This window comes from Eulemur rufifrons, chromosome 16 (assembly GCF_041146395.1).
Source record: "Eulemur rufifrons isolate Redbay chromosome 16, OSU_ERuf_1, whole genome shotgun sequence".
Classification (NCBI taxonomy): domain Eukaryota; kingdom Metazoa; phylum Chordata; class Mammalia; order Primates; family Lemuridae; genus Eulemur; species Eulemur rufifrons.
The window spans coordinates 21,655,323-21,680,675 of record NC_090998.1 but is presented as its reverse complement, the minus strand read 5'-3'; the positions used below and the strand labels follow the sequence as shown (position 1 = coordinate 21,680,675).

At 35.1% G+C, this 25,353-nt stretch overlaps 1 protein-coding gene across 7 annotated transcripts in view; it reads left to right on the top strand.

The window, feature by feature from the left end:
• The window catches only part of SOX5 (SRY-box transcription factor 5), a 1,007,084-nt gene that overhangs the window by 891,037 nt on the left and 90,694 nt on the right, over positions 1–25,353 (top strand). For all 7 annotated transcript variants that reach the window (XM_069489787.1, XM_069489790.1, XM_069489788.1 and 4 more), the window contains one exon: positions 3,273–3,358. In XM_069489787.1, coding sequence (XP_069345888.1) covers positions 3,273–3,358 — 86 coding nt within the window. The remainder of the gene's footprint in view (positions 1–3,272; positions 3,359–25,353) is intronic.

Below are 25,353 nucleotides of genomic sequence, written 5' to 3'. Positions count from 1 at the left end.
TTCCCTCTACTTTGTTCTATCACCTGTCAGTTAAACCAGTTTTCTCTTCATCCCTTTCACTCCTAACCTGTCTGGAATTAGTTCTCCCTTAAGTCTTATAGCACTCCCTGATGGTCAATACTACTCAAATAAGCACTTCATTAGAAAAGATAGGAATGAAGTAGAGACCGAGTTTTGTTTTGTTTTGTTATTTTTGTCTCCACAGCACCCAGGAGAGTTCTGGTCACATGGTAGATTTTAGACATGTAATTGATTAATTTACAACAGGGAAAATAAATTATATAAAGTGAATTTTCGCTGAAGAGCACCACAACTTCTACACTTTTGCTTTAGTTTTAAGATTATGTTCATTAAATGAGGAATACAAATTAATTACGTAGTTTAAGCATTTAAATTGTCAGTTCTAATAGTCATACCATTTTGCTGTTTTAGCTGGTTTGCATGAATACAAATTCAGCTTTTAAATATCTAAACTTAAGGTAGTGTTTTGAAGATTAAATATTAAAAATACCAAATGATAAGCAAAGCTCTATCCTGTAACATCAGTTGTCCCCTCTCTTTCCTGTGTCATATGTTTTTTTTTTTTCCTCTCCTTACTGGATCTTTCTCATTAGCATACAAGCATGCTGTAATTTTTCTGCATTTATACCTATGTAATAAAGATTTTTGATCACACATCTTCCACTACCTACTGCAAAACACCTCAGTGGAATTCTGTTCCAACACTTCTCAAACTCCAGTATGCATATAAATCATCTCGGAATCTTGTTAAAATTTAAATTTTTATTCAGAAGGTATATGCTTTCTGCTTTAACAGATTCTCCCAAAACTTAGTGGCGTAAAGCAGCAAATATTTATTTGGACACAGTCATGCTGTGTACCTCTGGCTCAGGATCTTCCCCATAGCTGCAGTCAAGATGTTGGCCTCAACTGCCTTAATCTCTAGGCTTGACCTGGGGAGGATCTGCTCCAAGCTCCCTCTCTTGGCTGTTGGCAGGCCTCATGCCTTTGCTTGCTATCGGCCACTGCTAGGTGGGCCTCTCCATGGGGCAGCTCGCAGCCTAGCTGCTTGCTGCAAGTGGCCAGGGGAAGGACATGGGGGGGGGGGGGCAGGGACGACGCAAGGAGAAGGGCAAGCAAGACAGAGCCAAAAATCTTTTTGTAACCTAATCTTAAAAGTAAAATCTCATCACTTTTTTCCATATTCTGTACATTAGAAGACAGTTACTAGATCCAGCCCACACTCAAAGGGAGGGGATTACGTGGGATATAAATACAAGAAAGTGGGAGTCATTAGAGGTGCTAGCTTAGAGCCTACATGCCACAGTGCAGGGTGGGCTCTGAAATTCTGCATTTCTATCAAAATCCTAGGTGATGCTAATGCTCTTTTACAGAGATTCTCGCTGTGAAAAGCAAGGATCTACACTTCTGCCTCCAATTCCTTTCCTCATGTAATCATCTATGGACCACACTGTCTCTGGTTAGGCTTTGTCACCCTCCACTCCACCGAAACTGCCCTTGTTGAAGTTAACAATGACTTCCACATTAGTAAATCAAACATTTTAAAAACTTGATCACTCTTTCTGAAAGTCTTTCTTTATTTAGCTTCTGGAACACCAGATTTACATTTCTTCTCAGTCTCTTCTGCTAGTATCTATCTCCCTGACTATAAATGTTAATGTGTCCCACAGTCCAATCCTTGCACCTCTTCTTTAGCAGCCACAGTTAACTCCTATTTGGTCTTGTAAGGCTTACGGCTTTAACTTCTAGATATCTGCTAACCACTCTCAAATTTATGTAGACTTCTCCTCTAAAGTCCTAACATGTTTATCAAGTGACTAAAAAAACCTCTAGTTGGATATCTAATAGTAATGTCAAACTTAGTGTATCTAAAACAGAACTCTGTTTTTCCCCCCACGCCCCACCCCCGGACCCCGTTGGCGATCTTGCTCTTCTCATCCCTGTTTACAAACCCAGTAAACGGTACCACTCTTCAATCAGTTGTTGAAGTGAAAAGGCTGGAAATGATCCTTGAGTCTCCTCTTACTCTCATTTGTAACAGTTATTAAGTTTTACCAGTTATACCCCTTAAATATCACTTGAATCCCCCCTCATTCTCCATTCCAGTGCCACCACCCAAAGTTCAGACCATTATTCACTATTATACCGATTTCTGCCTCTGTTTACTACTTGATTGCTGCTTCCAACCTCCAGCCCAAGTGATCTTACTCAACCAGTCTGTTATCCACATTCATGGTTTCCTTTATCCTATAGGATAAAGTTTATATTCTTTAATGTTGTTTATAAAACCATATGTAATCTGACACCTGACTTCCCTCTTCCCTCCCTGCACTCTGTGCTTCAGCAATACGGAGACTGGGCTATGACATAATACTTCTGTGTGACTCTAAATCTTCATGAAAATCGTTTCCCCGCCTGGAACGCTCCTCCTTTCCTTCTTTGCCTGGCTAGCTTTCACTTAATTCACATTTCAGCTCAAACATGACTTTTTGCTGAAGGCAGTCTTTGACCTCTTGATTAGGTTTGGGGCACCTCCAGTATAGTCCATAGCAGTATGTACTTCCCCGTTTTAACTGTCAATATATTTTATAGTAATCATTTAATTATCTTTTTCTCCCACTAACCTATAAGCTCTGGGAAGGCCAGATACACAGAGGTAGATCCAGGTATTTTGAAGCCTAAAACATATGATTTGAGGGACATCCTTTAGAATAAAAATACAAAAATTTTAGATTTTACGTAACTTAAAAAACAGAAAAAATATTTATGATTTTGTCCACATGATATTACTTGAATCAAGACAATATCATAGCTTAAATTTAAAAGATAAGCAATTTTGCTTAAATCTTTAGAGGTTAATTTGTTAATATAAAAGTAAGTTTAGTTAAGTTCCATTTATAATAAGACTATAAATTTGCTGAGGAGTTGCTGTGCTCATATCAAGATTGTGTGTGTGCGTGTATGTGTGTGTGCAGCCCTCTGATCAATGCCCACTTTTTCCCCCATTTTCATAAATACATCATGAAAAAAGGATGAGGTTTCCGCCTTAATTGCTTGTGCCTTTTATTCACATTCCTCTCTCAGCCAGAATTGTGAAAAGAGTGTTAGTAAAAGGCTGCACAATAGAGCTTTTCATTAGGCCTCAGCAAGGCACACAAAAGAAGGCTTTTGGAAAGAGTGAATGCATGAGTTTAATTTGCAGGTGGAGAGTAGATAAAAGGTGCTGACGCCTCTATTATTCTCTTACTTAGGTGACCCTTACCCTGTTCAGCTGATCCCAACTACCATGGCAGCTGCTGCCGCAGCAACACCGGGCTTAGGCCCACTCCAACTGCAGGTAAGTCAGGAAACAATACAGAGGAGACAAAGGTTAAGTAAATATGGAAAACAGCTATTATCGTGTTAAAGCAAAATAAAACTGACTAGTGATATTTGTCACACACTCGTTGTTTTAAAATTTATTTGTGCTGATCCTCAACCAAAAGTTGAGATGTTGATTCTTTTAATTTTTAGCTCTGTTTTCTGTACTTGAGAGAGCTTATTGTAGTTTTTTTATTGCCTGATATGATTTGAAAAAGTGAGCTGTAGTTTTACTTTGATTAGTATGTGCCATAATTTTGTCACAGGATGGTCTCCATCAAGAGAAAAAGAACAAAAAAACCTGCAAAAGATGTTGAAACAGACACTTGTGGACCAAGGCTACTTAACGAAAAATGCCTTTAAAATTGTTCAAGATGCCTTGTATTATTAAAACACTTTGTAAGTCTCTTTGTTCGCCTGCTAATGTCAGCTCAGTTGGTCAAGCAAGGAAAGAAAAATAGACCAAATAATTGATGCCTAAAAGAGCTCAACTTTATCTCAGACATCCCAATTAAGACCTTTTTAGCCCTACAGAATGCATACATATTCCCATATAGGAATGTCAATGATAACTTTACCAGATGTCCAAGTGATTTTAGAAATTTTGTCTCTGAGGTTGAAAAGAGAACCAATAAAATTATCGTAAAAGTCACTTTCATTAACTGTTTAAATTTTTGAGTCAGCATTCCACAAAATAGTTCATAGTTTCTGTTGTTATGGACCTTCTAATTATGTAATTAATAGGAATAGAAGATCATCTAGTAATAGGATTAATCTCCTCTTACAAGAATTTTTGTATGTTCTTTAGCCCGAAAGACACAGTATGCCTGTGAAGCTAGATATAAAGCAGTTGTGCTTAGTAAAATTAAATTGTGTACATGAAAGCGCATTATCACAATAGATGATCTTAGTCTGCAAGGAAAATATAGATTTATATTGTAGCGTCAAGAGACAGATACATCTGGTCTGCACATGGGTTTGTCAGAAGACCTGGTGGGTTTCCGAAAGGCCAGTTGAGTTTCACAGGAGGAACTACCAGTGTGAAAGCTGAGACATACTGTGTTCTACAGAGGTTAATAACGTTCATTTCTATTCTACCTTGTCTACGAAAAACTGCACTGTGACTGTCTGTTTCTTTGAGCTGGAAATACCTTGGGCAGTGTTAGAGCCATGGGGACAATAAAAGTAACATAACATTTGTTATCCTTTGAAATAAAATCTGGGGAATAACTATAACATGGAAAAGTGATTATAATAAGTAAAATTAAAAAGCATAATGGAATTAAAGGAAAGAGAGAAGAATATCCAGCAATAGATTTGAATATGGGAATAGGAGTTTTAGAGATTTAGGACGTCAGTTTTCAAAGCAAGTTAGACATTCTCCTTTCACCACTGGATGAGGAGTGAGAGGAAGTGAGGGCAGTTGTAGGCAACTGCTGTGTTTTATTGCAGGACTTTAATAGAAAGCGGCTATGTTAAGGAACAATCTAAACCTCTCTTCCTGTAGAGATAATATGACAATATTTGATACAAGTTAAGTTTTATTTCAATTTTTATGTTATCAGATTCTCTTAAGATTTCAAAATGTTAAAAAATAATTTTCTTTATCAGTAAACAAGAAAAACTTTAGACACCAAACATTTGCTCTTATTTTAACTATAATTTGATGTGTACATGGGATAAAGTTCCTTTTATGTTAAGTGGTATTATACCCATGAAAATTCGTGAGTTTTAGTTAGGGTCTTCTCAAATAATCAACACTGTAGTATAACAAGAAAATTAATAATCCAAAACTTTTTCCATAGAAAGTCATCAGCTATTATTAAAACACATTCACCTGAACACAAAAACACACATATTTTTTGCATTGGGAAAAAAACAAGTTATTCAGATGCAAACACATTCCAAAAGCATGCCATGGCAGAGAATCTGACTTTTCTTTGAAGCAGACTGATGCTCACTTTGGCTAGGGTACCTACACTACCTCACTTTCCTACTTGTTCCTAACACACTATTCACAGACCTCTGACCTTTACTTTAGCCTTTCCCAGAACTGCAAAGGATACTTGTTACTCTTCCTCCTTTTAAATTAGCATGCAAATTCTTTCCTTCTTCACACATCTGATGGGATCCATCAGAGAAAGCTAACTCTTAATACAATGCCTAGTCAGAAGTCTTACCATAAGCCTTACCCCAGATTCGCCCCACTCTTGTAAACCTCAAAGTAAAAACTTTGAGAAGTTTTATCCTAGTAAAGTATAATGCATAAGCCAGTTTTAATGTTCTCCACTCTGCTTTTCATTATATTCTGTTAAATCTCTATTTTCCATCTCATAATAATACCTTGAGTAGACTCCATTGCTTTCTGATCCTTTCAGTTACTAAGATTCAGTTCTACTGGAAACTTTAATTTTACATCCAGTTTACATCTCACTTCTTCCCCTTCTGTCATTAGACAAGTATCTCAGCTCTGGAAACCAGAAGTGAGGAAGGCTGCAAATTACTCTTTTGCTTCTTCAACTTCAACTTACTACCTAAGCAAATGTGTGTTGTGGAAGGCATGTCTGCTGCTGAGACAGCTTGGAGATGGTGTGTGTATAGTTTTCTTGGTATTGAACAGCTCTTCATGGTCTGCTAAGAGAAGGGTGGCCAGATCTGTTGATCTATGCTTCCAACTCTCTTTTTCGTTTGTGACATCACCACCCTTGGCCAGCTGCTGTCCGGGTAGCAAGATGCCTGCCTTCATTCATCCTCAATGCTCCTCCATGGAGAACCCTGGGATCTCCATGGAGGTCCTCTTCTGTGCCCTCTAAGAGCTGTGGTAGTACTACATCACAGTCCTGGTCTCAACCTGCAGCAAACCCCTGACCCTTCTCCACCAACCCACCCCAGCTTTAGAAAACTCCAGAAGAGAAAACAGGCACTACTATGTCTTTAATTCTGTATACCCCAAGCTATATACTGTCAAGTTCTCTTAAGAACATTCTCATCATACTGCTACTGGGTTAGGCTTTAGTTTTTTAATTCAACAACTAGTTGAGGAACAATATGAAGGTTTCTCCTTTTTTCTGGCTTCTCCTGTTTTTATGAATTCTGCCTCCTCACTTAGGTAGGTAGAGAAAAGCACTAAGAACCAAGTTCTTCTATAAAGCTATAAACTCAATCCTCTCTCTCCTAACCTTTCTCACCAGACATCAGCTCATATATACTGTGGGATGGGAGGATTGGGTTGGGAGGATGAGAACAAGGTCAGGCACAGCATGAGTTTTGGTTGAAGTAAGGCCAGGTTTTAATAAAGGAAGATGGTGGTATAGATGTTGTGTAGTACCAGCTAACAGTTGTTGGTATCTTTCTTTAGAACCATTGAAGAATTTGTTGTTGTTGGCTTGTTTGCTTATTTGTATTGTTTTCTGTTGTTGTTTAATGTGTTCTTGTTTAAGTATGGAGTGATAAGCTCAGCGTTGCACTTCATAGGACAACAGTAAGAAAGATGGATTGAGGTAACAGCAGGAAGACCAGTTGGGGAAACAACTGAAGTAGCCTTGGCAAAGAAAAAGTGATGATCTGAATTAATCTTCATTCAGTGGTAGTGAGAATAGTGTGGAAGGGATATATATTTTATACAGAAATAGGATGCTGTTTCCTTTTCCCTGGGTTCAAACATAATAATTTTAACTCCTGTAAAGTGCCATAACAACTGATGTCACTAGCTACTACCAGCCATGGTTAATGAAATGCTTTCTTAAGCTAGGTTCTCTGGTAAGCATTTTACAAAGGTATCTCATTTACTTCTTATTGCAACACTTTGTGTTATGTATGAATATCTCCACTGAGAAAGAAGAAAGCTGGGTCGCAGAGTCCAAAATCCATGATCTTTAAATGATTATATTTGCTTCTCCAAGTGCAGGAGAGTTTATTTTAAACTTTGGAGACATTGCCCCTCTTAACATTTGCTAACTCAGTAACCAGCTAATCAAATTATAACAATAATGCTGATTAATTGGCACTAATACAAATACTCTGTGTGCTTTGCAATAATGAAAGGAGTAGCAGGATTCATAATGACAGCTGTCTACTTCAGCCTCTGAATTTTCCATTTCATGCCTCTTTACACAGATATATGTTTATTCACGTACTTCTTTTTGAACACCTAGTTCTAATAAGGGACACTATAAATATATTCGTACTCACAGTTGACTTTGTTTACCTACCATTTGTGTTTTCTTTTGAAATAACCTTTTACATATAATTGTTCACACTTGGATAATATTATGATAAGCAAAACCAGAACTTTCATTAAAGAATGAATAGAGACAAGTACAATTATTTTTAAAGACAAGCAAAATGACATGCTTTACATAAAACCACTGTTTATTACTTAACTATTATTTTATGTCCCTGGAGATCCTTACTATATAATAAAAATTACTTGATATAAAAAAACCCTTACTGTATATTTTTAGACACAGTTAAAATAACTTAAGCATTATCATACATTTATTTTTATTTTTTATGTAGAAAAATTGACTTAATATAGATTTTATATATATAAATGATACAAATTAATATGTTGTGCCAAGACACCATTTTATTTATTTCTTTTATATAAATCTGTCTTTGCCTTTTAAATCTTTCTTGAGCTCCAAATTCACATTAGCCAACTGCTTATTGGCTACTAAGAGGAAATATATATCTGTTTACAGACATTATAAACTGAGCCCCAAATGAAACTCACCAGTAGTTGTCTATCATGCCCCCAGACTTGCTCATTCTTTGGTCTTAGTCAGTGGCTCCATTTCATCTATTTCTCAACCCAGAAACATGAGAGCCATCCTTAGCTCCTCTTCCTCCTTCTTTCTCTACATCTATTCATTCACTGGCAGTTAATCCCTACTAAATATTAATACTTCAAGAATCCATCCATTTCTGTCCACCATAACTGTCACTCTTTTGGGTTGAGCTACTCTTACCATTTGCCTAATTCACCACAATAACACCTAAGCTGATCTGTCTTGATCTTGCCCCTGTCAATGCACTGTCTACTATATGTTAGTCAGAATGATCTTTCGGATTTTAGAAAATCTTGTCATGTCCTTCTGTGCAAGGACTTTAAATGACTCTCTGGTTTTTTGAAGTTCTTTCTCACTCTTGATCTTTCCAAGTGGTGTTTCCTCTTTCTGGAACCCCATTACAACACCATCTTTTCTAAGCCAACTCCTACTTACCCCTAAGTTTCAGGTTAAACTATCACTTTTTTCAGGGAGTCTTCACTAATATAAAGTCTGAATTAAAGTAGCTCCTGTGTGTTCCAAAAGCACATCATATTTCCCCCCTCACAGCACTTGTAGAATGTTTTAATGCATTGATTGCCACATTAGAAAAAAAAATTTTCCTTGGGGGCCACGGTTTTGTCATGAAAATAGAATAAAAAGTTCGAAAACAAAACAGTCCTTTCTAATTTAATGAAAAATGTGTTATTTTTTATTGTTTTCTGTGTGTGAGTTATATTCAATTTGAAAAACAGTTCTCACGGCTCCCAAGGTGAAGAGACGTGTGAATTACATATGCTTCACGAGGCCCCTGGCTCAAAACTAGCGTGAGTTAAATATAACTCACATGGCAGTTTTGAATCCTGCTTTCTGGCTTCTATTAATACCACATGGCAAAATTCATGAAGTCAGTCGCCCACCATCATTTGCATTTATTCAAGTGCTTGAAATATTTTATGGACTCTCTGTATATGCATTAAATAAAAAGGTGAAGAATGAATCTTAACAGTACACTTTCAATAAATTATGTATCTATTTTGCTGAAATAGCTATCTTGTCTTACAATACTGAAATGAAGCCGAATATTAACAATTAGTTTTCTATATAAATTATTCTCCATCCTTTAAAAAGAGTCAATAGCAGAAATTCAAGTGTCAAAGGGATCATTGGCTCATGGAAGAAAAAAATAGTTTGAATTCAGGTCAATAAGATAATGTTGAAATTTTATAATAAAAAATCTCATTTAATGAAATAAAAGAAACTTACGAAAACACTCTATGTGCCTAGGATCATGTTTGAGACCACAGTAGTTACAAAAATTATTTTTATAACACATTTTCTCTGCACTACCTACTCAATTTGTTCCACCTACATTGGACTCTTTTTTGTCCCTTGACTTACCAAGGCATACTCCCATCTTAGAGTTTTGTACTAGCTGTTCCCTCTACCTGAAATGTTCTTCCCTCTTCCTGAAAGGCTAAGTCTCTCACTTCATTCAAGTATTTGCTCTAATATCATCTCTCTGAGACCTACCCTAAGCAACCTATTTAAAATTTAAAAATGACGCTGCTAGAGACAGCACACTTCTTAGATCTCTTATTATGCTTTTTTCCCTCATATAGTCATATTCTTCAAACATAGTATATAACTTATTACGTTCCTTATTTATTGGCTGTCTTTTCCAAATATACTGTCCCACCAGGACAGAGATTGTTACGTTTTTGTTGTTGTTCAATAATGTGCCTCAGGTACCCAGAAAAAAGCCTAGCAAATAACAGGTGCTTAATACATACTTGTAAAGACGCTATCACAGCTAATGGCATAATAATTTTTAACAAGATAAAGCAGCATATGATTAATTTCTGGAGCAAATGATATCAATTAAATGGCCAGGGAACTTCACATTTTTTTTCAGCCCCTATTGGAAGATTCTTAATGTTTTAAGAAATCCCTAGTTTTCTCTCTCCTGCCCTTTCCTCCCTTTATCTTATAACCATGGGCCACTGCATAAAGAATGTGGTTTAGCACTTATTATCATTTATATAATTTCTTTAAAATCATTTTAATTTATGAAAAGAGACCAAACATTGCAATTTGATTATTCCTACATTATGTTAATGTATGTACAGATGTAAATAAGAATAGGAACTTTTATTTATCTCAGTATGACTCATCTTGCCAATATAACCCTCAAGTAAATTATTTACAAATAATGGAAGGATGTATTTATAAAAATAGTAGCTAGCCAATTAACAATTTGATATACTAAGTTTACCCTCTTCTCTTTCTTCCTCTCTTTCCTTCTTTTCTTTCATTTCTCTTCCTCTTCTGACTACTCTTTTTCTCTTCTAAAAGCCAATGATGATTTTGATACTTATTTTCCTGATGTCTGTTTTTGAAGGAGGGTGATTCATTTATATAGAAAACTAATCTAGCTTCATTTCGTATCAAAAAGTGAATATCACTACACAAAATAAAGTTACACTTTAAACTTTTAGACATTGGTGACTAGATAAAAAAAAATCAGCTAAAGGAATCATCTGTTTCTAATAATAAAATCAAATGATGGCAACAGTCCATCCAACATTTCTCATATTCATGTTTGTTAATTTGCATTTTACTTAATGGGTATTATGAATATTTGTAATATTAATAGTTGTATTATAATATACTATTTTTATTTTTTAGCCAGGCTTCTAAGATTTGAAATTAGAAGGAAATATTTATCCACTTATTTCTCACTTTATAAATACTGTACTTCATCTTGGCCAAAAGATGGTTGCCACCTGTTCTACCTATAGGAAGCCAAAAATGTCAACTCCAACCAATGATTGATAGTGATAAGCAGAAGGAAAAAAGATTGAAATTTTTCTTGGATGGTCGTTTTTTCCTCAAAATAAGCAAGTAGCATTCAATCATGAATTTTTATTGAATTAATTAAACTTTTAAAATAATTTTAGTAGAACTATTTTTAAAATATATAACAATATTTTTGGTATGAAGGCTCAGAATTCCAAGTTGTTGTAAATGAAATCACATGGGCTACAGCCCTAGTAACCAGTAACATCAGTAACACACATTATCTGGGATACAAAAAATGATAGATGATGTGCAATCATGTTAGAGAATGAATCATATAAAATATCAACTGAAATCAATCTTTTTTCATAGCTATCATAGGTACATGGAAGGCATATTAGAAATGGCTTAAGCTTCTGTCTGATAGAGAGTAACATCAAGGTAGATGTGGATAAAAAACTGAAGTTCATCTTTCTATCAAACTCCTGCTGGTCTCTGAAGAAGGTCAATAATTATGACAGGACACAGATAAATGCTTCATATTTCCCAGCACTGTGAGTGACTGAGCATGGCTTTATGTCTGTCCAAGAGAAACCCCTAGAAAATCAATAAAGAAGAAATAACCATATGGAAAAATCTAGATGTGAGGATGTCTATCTTGTTATTGAAGGAATTACTTACAAGGATGAATACTTGTAAGTATTCATGTTTACCTACCAATATACCATACTACTCAGCTTAACTTTTGGGTTGTAGTCATTTTCATGCAGGATGAAAAATGATCAACTGCTCCTCATTTCCGTCACAACCCTGGTGTGCTGCTTGCTGTTGGACTTCTGTCTGCATGAGTGAGTTTTCTTGCAGGTTAAAAGACTGAATTCCCTCTTTTCCTCTCCCTTCAACCCTGAGCCTGCAGGGCAGACAGACAGAAGCACACATATGATTAATACAGCACAGCTGCAAGAGTGAGTCATTTGCATATGTATTAATAGAGGCAAAAAAGCCCAACAACAATTAAATTATATACAGAGACATTCTGCATACTAAAGAACATATGCAAATAGGCCGGAAAAAGTACAGCCAACATTTTCTCTGACTTTTCCAAGCCCATATGGGCTGGAGTCAGAGCCCAGCAATTTTCAAGAATCTCCTTTAAGGAAGAACCTGTTAGTAGCTGCTTCCATAGTTATTACCACCCCTAGGGGTCCTGGGAGGTGTTTGATATTTGGACAATGGAGACAGTACAGTGTCTTTTCATGCTATATTTGTATTTCACTTGCTTTCAGCAGCTTCATGGTGTCTCATTACATGCTAACAGAAGCATCAGTACATGCATGCTTTTCCTCAGTGCCCCCTTTCATTGTAACGACCAATCAAATAAATGCTAAACTTTAAAATTATACATGAAGTTCTACTACTGCCTACACTACAGGAATATAACTATTAGTGCCAGGGTTTCTGGTTATGAGTCCATGCCCTTCCTCGACAGCATCGTGTGTTCTCTTAATCAAAATATGTTTTAGGTGACTCTAAAATGTTTCCGGGCTAATTAGTGTACATAAAAGGGTTGCTAGGCTCAAGGCCAACAGTAGCTATAATTCTAGGAACAATACCAGTTTATTGAAATTTTAAAAGTATACTTTTTTTATCTTATCAAGAAAAACAGAACTATTTAATTTTGTAGTCTTGGCTATGCCTAAGAGAGAGCAACTAATATTTTTCAAGTTCACAGACTTTGTTTATCTTAGAAGTTTATTCTTCAGCCTATTGTTGGTTTAGTTTATGTTACTAGTATTTTTTAAGGTATTCAAGGAATGTTTTTACAGACATACTCAACCTTGGGAGTAAAATTTTATAAAACTAAAAGTTATAACCTTAATAGGACCAATAAACCAAATGAAGACAGACGCCCCTTAGGAGGAACAAATACTAGCTATTTTTGTTGGTACCAGGAAACTGTTCAATATTATCCATGGATATTATTCATTATTTTTATGGTTAAGTCAAAACATGGAACTGGAACATGTAAATTGCATTACATACAACTGGGAACATAGGTGGAAGTCTTAATTTATTAATTTATTATATAAGTGTTTATTATATACAGAGAAATCTAATTAATTATAGACAAAAATTATCTTAGGGGATAATTAGGGGGAAGATAACATAAAGACTGAAGAAACATTTTAATTACATTAAGTCATTGTCTTTAGGTTAGTAGAGACACTATTATTTAGTAAGGGGCAGTATAACATAATGGTTATGAGTATGATACCTGCAGCTATTTGTACCTTAAATCATGGTACTGTTACTTACTAGCTCTGACTTTGGGCAAGTTACCTAGCCTCTGCATGCCTCAGTTTTCTTGTTTGTAAAATGTGGGTATAAATGATATTTTATTGTGAGGATTAAATGAGATAATGCATGTTAAGTGCTTGGAGTGATAAAAGTTTTGTCATTTATCAACTAAATATGTGATGGGCAAGAGTCATTGTTTGGCATTATTCACTGATTAATAAGTGTTATTAGTTGGTATTTAAACTATTTTTATTACCTAAAGGAAGTCTTGAAAAGTAGTGCATGGCCGAGCGTGGTGGCTCACGCCTGTAATCCTAGCACTCTGGGAGGCCGAGGCGGGTGGATCGCTCAAGGTCAGGAGTTCGAGACCAGCCTGAGCAAGAGCGAGACCCCGTCTCTACTAAAAATAGAAAGAAATTATATGGACAACTAAAAATATATATATAGAAAAATTAGCCAGGCATAGGGGCACATGCCTGTAGTCCCAGCTACTCGGGAGGCTGAGGCAGGAGGATCGCTTGAGCCCAGGAGTTTGAGGTTGCTGTGAGCTAGGCTGACGCCACGGCACTCACTAGCCTGGGCAACAAAGTGAGACTCTGTCTCAAAAAAAAAAAAAAAAAAAAGAAAAGTAGTGCATGGCAGACTTTTCATATGTAGGTTTACTTTGCAGAGCAGCATATAAAGCAAGTCAATAAAATTAAGATAAAGTGTCTTATTTTTGAGAAAACAATTTTATTCCCCTGTGTGTTATAATATAAAGGCCCATCACAAAAATCTATAGGACGCAGTGAGTTTACTTATCCAGAACCCAATCTGGGTAGTTACTTGGAGTGTCATGTTCCATATTTTGCTATTGTTCACTCTGTATTTCAATATTTATATCTGTAAAACGAGAGTAATGCCTCTAGTGAAGTCCTATTTTCCCATAGGTGTAATGCAAATGAATTGTTTCTATGTGTCACCTCTATTCTAAATAAATACTAAGTCTAAAATAAGTCATTTTTACATAGGTACTTTTAATGTAATATGTAGTTTTGTAATAAATAGCATCAAAATGCTTTCTTGTGTAGCCATTCAAAGCTTACTTCATTTTCTAGATATATTAGTAGAATAATACACTAAGACAGTATTCTGCCCCTTTCTTGTTCACAACTAAATTATTTCTCAAATTGAGAAATGCTGTAAATTTTTCTTTTCATTAATTTCTTTGAGGAAACAGTTTTATTTCAAACTTGAATGTGAGGGTGAATTATTTTTATAAACCCGTAGCATCCTGGAAATTTTGTTTATTCAGCAAATATTTATTCTTCTGTTAGCTATTGAGCCTAAGCATCATAAGGAATGCAAAGATGAATCAGTCAAGGATCTGTGGTAGATCTTAGAGGAGCCTGAAATTTAAGAGAATGAATGGAATATGAGAGGGGAATAGAGTTTGAAGAAAGACAAATAACCTACCATCCTAACAAGTTTATCTGAAATGGGAAGGACCTCACAGACATTCGGAAACAGTTGTTTCAAGCTGTTGACTGGAGTCCGAGTGTCTCCAGGCATCCCTGAACAGTACCATTGACTTTATTTGTTTTATATATCAAGTTCTACTGGTTAAGATTGTTTGGATTAAAGATTGTGCTTCTAAACAAAACTTAAAACCATTCTTCTATTCCAACTCCTTAATTTTATAGACAAGGCAATTTAGACTCTGAACAATGACCTGATTAATAGAGATGTTAACAGAAATGTGCCCAGAACACTAGCAACTGAAAGTTAAATCTAGCTGCTTTTCACTTTTCCATGATATCCTTAAAAATAAATGCACGCATTTGTATATATTATTTTAAGTTGTTTTGTATAAAAGGAGGGGGAGAGAAATTGCTAATTTTGCACTTAGACCATTAAATTAAGGAAGGATGAATAAAACAATGGTTAGGATTTGCATATTGGTAACAATGGCAACCTTCTGAATTGCTTTCATTTTGCTGAGTTCAGTGATTGTGCTCTGTGAATTAATTCTTTTGTGGAAAGCTATTGAAAGATCAAGGAATTTAGAAAACAAAACAACAGAGAAGCATGCTGTTTCATATCTATTTGTGCATAGAAGGTTCAAAGTGAGATTGTTTACAGCACTTTGAACCTTCTATGTACAAATTGTTGGTATTTTATTTGCTTCTTAGAAGAAAGATAGTATTCAAAGATGATTATATAATCATGCAGATAAGAGTTTGCAGTCATGAATGAACTGTTCTGACAGAAGGACCAAGAAGAAAAACCATATTACAATTTTGAGCTGTGTTTGGTTGGCAACTGTTTTCACAAAACTTGAAAATAGAGCCCTATTTGATTCCTCCAGGAAAAAAAAAAAAAGCTTAAGTCAGCCCAGCACATTTCAAATTTGCTGTTTCCTGTGGAAGTTTCTCAGTATTGTCCTGCCAAACTGAGGGCATGAAAAGTAGAGGATGGGGGATGAACCATAGTTATTTCATCTTTCTTAACCTTGACCTTTCCCTTGCTGCCATACTCCTTTTTCTTATCCAACCACTCCTTGGGTGAAGGAAGTGGACAGAAAGAAATGGAGAAAGAGACTGAAAGTATGCTCCCAAATCTTTTTCTGCAATGAGCATTGGGCCAGCATAATTAATACCTCTAACATGAAAATTGCAACAATGTTCTCTCTTGCTTTCCCTATTACCAGTTCTTCAACATACAATAAAAAAAAAAAAATCGTGTTGGTGAAAATTACGATTACTTCCTGTTGGGAGTATTGTCCCCTCATCTGTAGTAGTTGCGTTAAGATAACAAAGATGTTTTCCATCTGAAATTTTGCTATACTCTGTAAATCCAACTATCTTAAATATGTGCTCTAAGTATTTTTCATATGACTGGCTTTCCCCTAATTTTAGTTCCGTGGTTTAAAGGAATTTTAAATTATTAGAAATAATACAACTAAAATATTTAGTTAACATATAGGAGATAAGCCAAGACATCTAACCAAACAATTAAAAATGTAAAGGCCTTACATGTTCTTCATTTTTATTCTTGATTTGGTTCCCCTTGCTTCTTGTTTCCTTCCAGAGCAATTTCAGCTTTGGATATTTAGTGTCACCTTAGACACAAACTAGCATTAAATACAGTATAAAGCCATGGGATACCTAGTTTTCATACGTTCAGTATTTGTATTGCAACCATTTAGTAGTATACTACTGGTATGCTGGTATAGTAATCAGTTAGATGACCTAGATGATTTGGGCATTTTCCTCTTTAAAACATGTTCCCCTAAATTCTATTTAAACCTGTACAAATGTTAAAATAAAGTTTATAAGTAATAATATTTAAATGGTATATATAATGTAATGGATTAGGAGCTTGGATTCTAGAATCATGCAGACCTTATTTGCATATATCTTTGGTCAAGATATTGAATATTTCTTAATCTCAGTTTCTTCACCGGTGAAATGGGATAATATTTTCCTATTAAACAAAGGTGCTATAATGATTAAATGAGATGGTATATACAAAATACTCAGCATAGCATAAGCATTCAGCCATGATTAGCTGCTACTATACTTATAATAATCTCCTGGATTCAAGGGTTTTAAACTGGCAGAAAAGAGCCTAACAAATTCTTTCATATTTCAAGTTAACAAGTAATTTTCACGGGTACAGAAATTATGTTCTGTAGTGCAAGGGTGTATGGCAAATAGAGAAATCCATCTTGATTCAAGTTTGAGTTGAACACCTATTTTGGGAGCTAACTCCTCATATTTAATGCAAGCAGAAAGTCTTTATGAAAACAAAATATCCTTTCAATGTAAAAACGTTTTCTTTTGCATGTCAGATTACAAAAACCTATGTTTCAATTTTTACTAAAATTAAAATAATGTATTTCTCTATTTCTTTCCATTCCATAAGCGTTACTAGAGCTCTGCTTTTATGGCAGGCATTGATAGTTATTTTTGAAAGGAATGAACTTTCCCCTTTGAAGGGAAAGCCATTGTGTTATTGAAAAATTGTAATGTTTTGTTAGAATGAGGAGAGTGTTACAGCAAAAATGGATAGTTAGGGCATTATAAAGGCAGGTAAAGTAGTTGGTCTAACCATGATGATCCCTTGTAACCTCTCATATTGCTCAACAAATACTGCAATGAATTAAAGGTTCTAGTCTCAGCCTGCCTCTGAAGTGACGTGTGAATCTTGTCTTCAGTCATTTAACCTGCCCGGGACTCAAGTTTTCTTATGTGTTAAATGCATATAAGTATAGCTGTTCTTCCAAAATCTCATGGAGGAAAGGGTCAAGCAAGGTAAAAGAAGCACCAAAGTAGCCAGGCGCTCAGAAATCCCCAGAAGGAACCTTTGCACCTTGCAAGTAGACTTCCCTGGTTTGTGGATACATTTATGAAAGTGCTGTCAAGGAAAATATGGGAGAAGGATGATGAGGCAATTACTTATATGAAGCTGTCAAAAGAAATGCTTTGGAACCTTGAAAGTAATCAAGCTAGCTCTTAAGGTCCAATTAAGCAAGAATATTTTAGTTATTCTCATTACATCTCCATCGAATGAAAAGGAAGATGAGCAGCAGGTTAGACCAGTGCTAGATTCCCAAAGACAACCTAAGAATATTAAGAATGTGCTTATATACAAGAAAAGAAGAACCATCTAGAAATAAATAAATGACAGTTTGACATAAAATGCCTTCATAGTTGTAATCACAATATTGTTTTATTTTGAGTTACACAGCCACCTGGATGGGCACCTTTTTTGTCCTTAGGGTTCCAAAAGACTTTAAAATAGCAACTTCCAAGACTCTACCTTTTTGTTCTTGTTTCTTGAGTATCTCTCTCTGTCTCTCTTTCTCTGTCTCTCTTTTTCTCTCTCTTACTTTTTTCTTCTTTTTTCTCTTTTTTCCGTTTAACTTTTCCCCTATTTTTAAGACTTTTCTTCTGTTAGTCTCTCTCTACCTCTTTCTCCCTCTCAACTCTTTTTTTCATTTCTTTCCTCCTCTCTCTTGTTCTTCAAGGTCTGGGGTCTCTAGCTACTTTTTTATTATCCCACAATTGTGAAAAAGGGAGGAAATGTCTCCTTTAGAAATATTAGCTTGTTAGATGAACAATTCTATTAGTAACTTTTATATGAGCACAAGTCAAGAGTTGGAATTGGGAATTCCAAATGGAAAGGATGAAGGATATCAAGGAAAAAAGATATCTGGGACTTTTTTGGGCGGGTCTAAACAGAATTGATAACATCCTAGGTATTAGAATATACTGGCCTAAAAATGTTTTAATCCATAATTCATCTCCTCCTATTAATAATCCAAATATCGCCCTGAGTATGTCAAGAAGAGAGGATTTCTTTTAGACCGTAACACCAATAACAGCTCCCACTTTTACCCATTCTCCCATTAGAATTGGATGTTTTCAAACTATGCTTCAAAGATTGGGAAGGAAGTGTGAGTTCTTTTGGCAAAGAAAAACATAGAGGTGGAAGCACAGCTTATTACTTCTCTAGTGAGAAAGTACTGCAAAATTGGTTTCTTGGCATCAGTTGAAATGGGAAGAATTGCTTTTCACCTTGTTTATTTGATAGTCTATTATCAGCACTTCATACTCGTATTATCTCAAATGGTGTGTGGTGACCCCTGACTACCTACTCTCCTGCACACTTAAATCATTTCTTATTCATTCTTTATACCCATAGGGCCATATTATAGATATATAGAGATCACTCTACATTTTCTAGTGTTTTAGAAAATCCTTATAATCTACAATGTGTTAGCAAATTCTCACTTTTTTCTAATCCTTCCTTGGGAAGGAAGACCAAAATGATTAAGAATCAAAAGTCAAGGTTGGTGACCAAGATCCTTTCTTGTTTTTTTTTTTTTTTTTTTTTGTATTTGCATCTTTTGTTTTTTAATTTCTAAAATTAACATATAATAAAATTATTATGTTTTAGAGTTACAATTCTGAATTTGAACTACCACCACAATCGGTATATAGGACAGTTACATCAACCCCCCAAATTCTCTTGGTCTCTTTGCCAACCCCAGAAAGGAATTCCCCCACCTCATGCCCAGGACGCGTAAGCCTGGCTGACAAGACAGTTGAAGCTGAGGGGGAGGAGCCAGGTGTCTTGCGTTTTCGCAGTGTTCTTTCAGTCCCTCTTTTTTAGTGTGGCTATCAGCTCTGTCGAGTGTCCTTAAGTCCAGCATTTCTTTGCTCAGACTGTAGAGAGTAAACGTGGTTTTCTTTTTATATTAATTCTTCATCTATTTTGCCAGAGTAAAGAATGAAATATTTGGCTGGGCACAGTGGCTCACGCCTGTGATCCTAGCACTCTGGGAGGCCAAGGCGGGAGGATTGCTTGAGCTCGGGAGTTTGAGACCAGCCTGAGCAAGAGCGAGACCCCATCTCTACTAAAAATAGAAAAAAGTTAACCACACAACTAAAAATAGAAACAAAAAAATTAGCCGGTGTGGTGGATCCCACCTATAGTCCCAGCTACTGGAGAGGCTGAGGCAGAAGTATCACTTGAGCCCAGGAGTTTGAGGTTGCTGTGAGCTAGGCTGACACTACGGCACTCTAGCCTGGGTGACAGAGAAAGACTTCATCTTAAAAAAAAAAAAAAATGAAATATTTAATTTTTGCTTTTAATTTGTTTTTTAAAATTTTGATTGTGACTCAAAACTTTACTATTTGAGTCCTCCATAGATTTTCTTTATCATGGTAAAATGTATATAACATAAAATTTTTCATATTAACCATTTTATGAGAAATAATTCAGATTTAATTTTGAATTTTTTTCTTTTTTTAAATTTAAAAATATTAAGGGGGTACAAATGTTTTCGGTTACATGGATTGCTTTTGTAATGCTTGAGTCACGGCTATAAGTGTGCCCATTATCCAAATAGTGCTCATTGTACCAGGAACTAGAAAAGGAAGAGCAAACCAAACCCATATTAACCACTTTCAAATGTACTGTTCAGTGGCGTTAAGTACACTTAAATTGTTGTGCAATCATCACTACTATGCTCCTCCAGAACATTTCATCATCCCAATCTGAAACTATCTACCCATTAAATAATAACTCCTTACTCTGTCTATCCCCAGCCACTGCTAACCAGTATTCTACTTTCTATCTCTATGAATTTAACCATTCATATTTCATATGAGTAGAATCATACCATTATTTGGCCTTCTAAATATAGCTTGTTCATTTATCATATTGTCTTCATTGTTCATCCATGTTTTAGCATGTTAGAATTTCATTCCTTTCTAATGCTCAGTAATATTCCATTGTCTGTATAAACCACATTTTGTTTATCCATTCATCCATCGATGGACATCTGGGTTGTTTCTGTCTTTGGCAATTGTGACTAATGCTGCTTTGAACATCGGGCACACAAATATTTCCTCAAGATCCTGCTTTCAACTTTTTTTTGTGTGTGTGTGTATACCCAAAAGTGGAATTACTGGATGATGTGGTAATTCTGTGTTTTTTTGGTATGGGTTTTTTTTTTTTTTTTTAATAATTGCTACCCTAATGGGTGTGAGGTGATATCTCATTGTGGTTTTGGTCTGCGTTTCACTAATTATTATTGATGTTGAACATCTTTTCATGTGATTATTGGCTAATTTTATATCTTCTTTGCAGAAGTATAAATAAAATTTTTAAAAAATAAAGCTTTTGGAAACTGATTGCTGGATAATTTCTGCTTTTTAAATTTTTTCACTTTAGGCAAGCCTTTAAAATATTTCTTGAATGAAAAGGGATAGATGAATAAATACTGTCTCCAATTAACATCCAGAGCATTTGAGTCTTAGTAAGCACTAGATTTGCTACTTGGGGCAGTTTCCTTAACCTTCCTAAGCTATATTTTCATAATCTGAAAATGAGAATAGTAATATTACCTGCCCCATAAGATTAATATGCAGGTCAAATAATCATGTAAAACACCCTTAACATAGTAACATATTGACATGAAATTAAACTGTGATAATAAAAACATATTAGCTAATATTTATAATTATCTAACATAGCAAGTCTTGTAATAATACTTAAATACTTTGTGTTTCTCTACTACTGTTCATATGTTAGGAGTTCCCTTTTATAATAATCTAAAATATTTTTTAAAATCATAAGCTTCACAGGACCTAGTTCAGTTGCTTTCAGGAAATATTTGTTGTTGACTAAATGAAAGAGTGAATAACTGCATATGTGGTGAGGGGAAGGGGGAGTGCACGCACAGGCAACTTTTGTTGCATTTGACCTGTATGGGTTAAAAGTTTCACTCTGTGGCTTTTTTCATTACACGTGAATCCAACATATGTGTTGCCTCAAACACTATTGGATTGATATTTAAAGAACTGTTAAGTCTCCGGCAAGGTATTGAGTTTTAAAAAAAAAAAAAGAGCAAACTTTTTCTTTTTCTTTTTGATAGCTAAAGCAACAAACTATAGGTGATTTTTATCAGAATTTTGATTCTGATTTTTTTCTGGTTTATCCTGTGGCATTAGCTATATCATATCACTTATTCTCTGTCCGTAAAATAATATTTACTAATCAAATTGATAAGACTGTAACATGGCATTTCTATAGGATTTTGTGAACTTTCTATTAAAGTTTATGGAAGTGTGATGCACTAGAAAAGTACAGAATCAATGGTAAGTTGATATGATGTTTATATTCTTTAATAGGTAAATTTTCCCAATTATATGAGAAAATGCTACTGGAAAAATATGTGTTTCCTGTACTCAAATATTTTTACTTTAAATCAGATTGACTTTATCTCCATTTTTTTAATCACCCTTTTTATTTTCAAACTGGCTGGTATCTGAGGTTGGTGTTCACGTACTGATTTCAACCAAATGTCTCAGTGTAGGATCAGAAGAGGAATAAGAGATGATCCAAATAAAAAAGAGAAATGTTAGATTTTTTTAAAAAAGCCAATTTGTCACTTCACTCATTGAGTATGAACTGAATAGACTTCTAACCCTTAAAATACTTTTTTTCCCCTCTTTTTATTGCCTGGAATCTTAAGAGCTTTATCATTTGCAGTCATAAAATGAAAATATACACCAAACCCTCAAAGGGCAAGTATGAAATTAAATTATATTTGGGCAGCTGTAACCTTTTAAAACGATCAGATTCCAGTTAATGTATTTCTTCCTGTTCCAAGTGCTGCCATGGTGTTTGATGGTGGGAAGCAGTCCAAAGGGCATTGGGAGATAATAAATTCACTGTAAATTTCACCCCAAGGCATGTCTCGATACACCAAGGCCTCCATTTAGCAAGGCTGACCTAAAACTCTTGTCACATCCAAAGGTCATTTAGGTTGGGGTTGGTGTGTCCCATCTATCTTTCCTTGATGTAAAGAGTGACAGTTGAAACAGGATTGAGCTCATAAACAGTCATCTGAATATGAAAAAGAAGCTAGCTTTGGAGTGGGAGGGGAAAGTGAAGAGAGAACTACCTTTTACATCAGCACTGGCAAATGCTGTGCTTTTTGCAAAGTCGATGAAGAGTTGATTGATCTCCTTCCTAGCTTCTGTTTAAGAGCAACTGTTAGCTTGAAAGAGGCATTACTGGATTTGGTTGATTTTGAGTCTGGTACTCTTTTCCTCTTGTTCTTATTTATATTTGTTTCCAAAGCCAGGGGTAATGGTTAGTGAGCATTTTTAAAAGAATCTGATGTTTCCATCCTCCTTTTACTTTAAAATAATACTTCTTCCCTCTCTTTGCACTTGTTCTCTTAAGTTAATATACCAACATATGGGAATAAAATGGAGAAAAGTTGTTTTAAAGAAATAAAGCTTAATGTCGTCCTGGAAAATAGTGTTTTTTTTTTTTTTTTCTAATGCCCTTTTGATCTTGTACTTTTAAAAATTGGGGTAAAATATGCATAACATAAAATTTACCATTTTAATACTTTTAAGTGTACGATTTTGTAACATTAAGTTATTCACAGTGTTGTATAACCATCATCACTGTGTTTTCAGAGGATTTTCATCATCCCAAACAGAAACTGTCTGTACCCATTAAATAATGATTGCCCATTCTTCATTCCTTCTTCCCTCGTTCCCTGGTAAGCTCTATTCTACTTTCTGTCTCTATGAATCTTCCTATCTTAGGTAGATCCTTTGTGCCTGGCTTATGTCATTTAGCATAATGTTTTCAAGGTTCATCCATATTGTACCATGTATCTTTCAACCATACGCTTTTAAGAATGCCTTCAGTTCTTTCAAAAACAAAATTCATATAAATGTTAAGAATCATAAATATAGAAATTCCCAATCATAATAATCATTAATAATATATAGTGCCAAATGGAGTAATATGTAGTATCTACTGGATAGAAATAATGAATGATTAAACTCTTGTAAGTCTTCTTGAGGATAAAATTTTAAAATATTTTCATGAAGGCAGAGATAGTTGTTCACTGGTATGTTCCAAGTATCTAGAACAGTGCTTGGCACATAGTAGGTGCTCAATAAATATTTATTGAATGAATCAATCAATTTAAGGCAAAAAAGCAGAAGTTAAAATACTTGATTATTTCTTACTACTTTGATGAGAAATATTGCCTGTGAAATATAAAAGGAAGCCTGTTGCGATCAGAAAATCTAATGAAAGTAAAAGTAAATTGTAAATACAAGGTGCTATTGGAGTGTGTTTTTGTTATTTTAATTGATTTAACAGTTATATGTGTTTTGCATAGTGCAAATGGCTCATTTTTGCTATGCCTTTTTATTCTTTTTTAAATGGTCTAGAAAAACCTAGCTTGGTAACCATGAATTGAAGCAAAGAATAGAATTTTATATGACTAAATTCGTGGTATAAATTATATAGGGAAGAGCAAATATTTAAATAAGGATGAGATTCGGAATGTTGAAAATTATATCTCCATCTTTATTCTATGATTGATTTGGAATCAATTTAAAGCATGTACAAATGCGATTAGGTAAATGTTAAAAGTGGGTTGTAGGTGAAGCAAACCCTCCCCATCTATTCCCCATATTATATCTAGACTAATCTTGTAGAAATGTAACTCTAATTATGTCATTCCTCTTCTTAAATTGCTGTAGCTTCTCATCTACCTTTCTAGACATTTCTCTTACCACAGTGAGCCTCCCTGGCTTCCCTTTAATGTTGCAGACTTGCCATGTTCCCTTCCAGCACAGAGTTGTTCGCCAATCGTTGTTTCTACTGAATGTATACAGTTGTATCAGCTCATCCTTCTGACCTCCCGGTATTCAGAGTTACAGGGCAGTCTTTCCTGATCTGCCTGCCCATAGCTTAGCTTTCTATTGCAAGCTCCCACCACACTGTATACTACTATTTTGTAGTATTTCTCACATTTGCAGTTTTACATTTCATTTGTATAATTATTTCATTGAGGCTTTCTCATTTTATGTAAAATCTGTGCAGCTAAAGACCTGGAATAAAACTGGTGCTTTTTATTTTTTGAATGAATAAAAGCAGAAATGATAAAAGACAATAATAAGTATAACAACTTTCTCCATATTTCACTACATTGTCCACTAAAATTCTTGAAATGGCTAAAAAAAAAAAAAATTAGCAAATTGAGAAGAAAACCAAGCTGAAACTTTTTCCTGGCAGTGGCCAAAGGGAAGAAGAAGGATGAAAGATGCTAGGAAAAATTTCCTCATGGATACTTCACTTCTTTTCTGCTCTGCGTCACCAATAGTTCTTTTTTTAACTTTTTTTTTTTTTTTAATTTCAGCATATTACAGGGGTACAAATGTTTAGGTTACATATGTTGCCTTTGCTCCACCCAAGTCAGAGCTTCAGCCCAGCCTCTGTTGGAAGTACTCTCTGAATGACCCGACGCTGGCTTGCCTAACTCTCTGCTTCAAAGCACACAGACCTTACTACTATATTAAAATGACCAGAAAAGAGGTTCTTAAAGCATAGTGGTTAAGCGTTTTGAGCTCTGTAAAAAATCAAAAAGACTTAGATTCCAATAGCAGCTTTGTCTCTTACCTGTGCAACTCTGGACAAATGACTTTTACTTTCTCTGGGCCTCACTGTCTTCCTCCGTAAAAGAAAAATAATACCTATTTCCTAAGGTTGTTGAGAGGTTCAGAGAGATATGGCA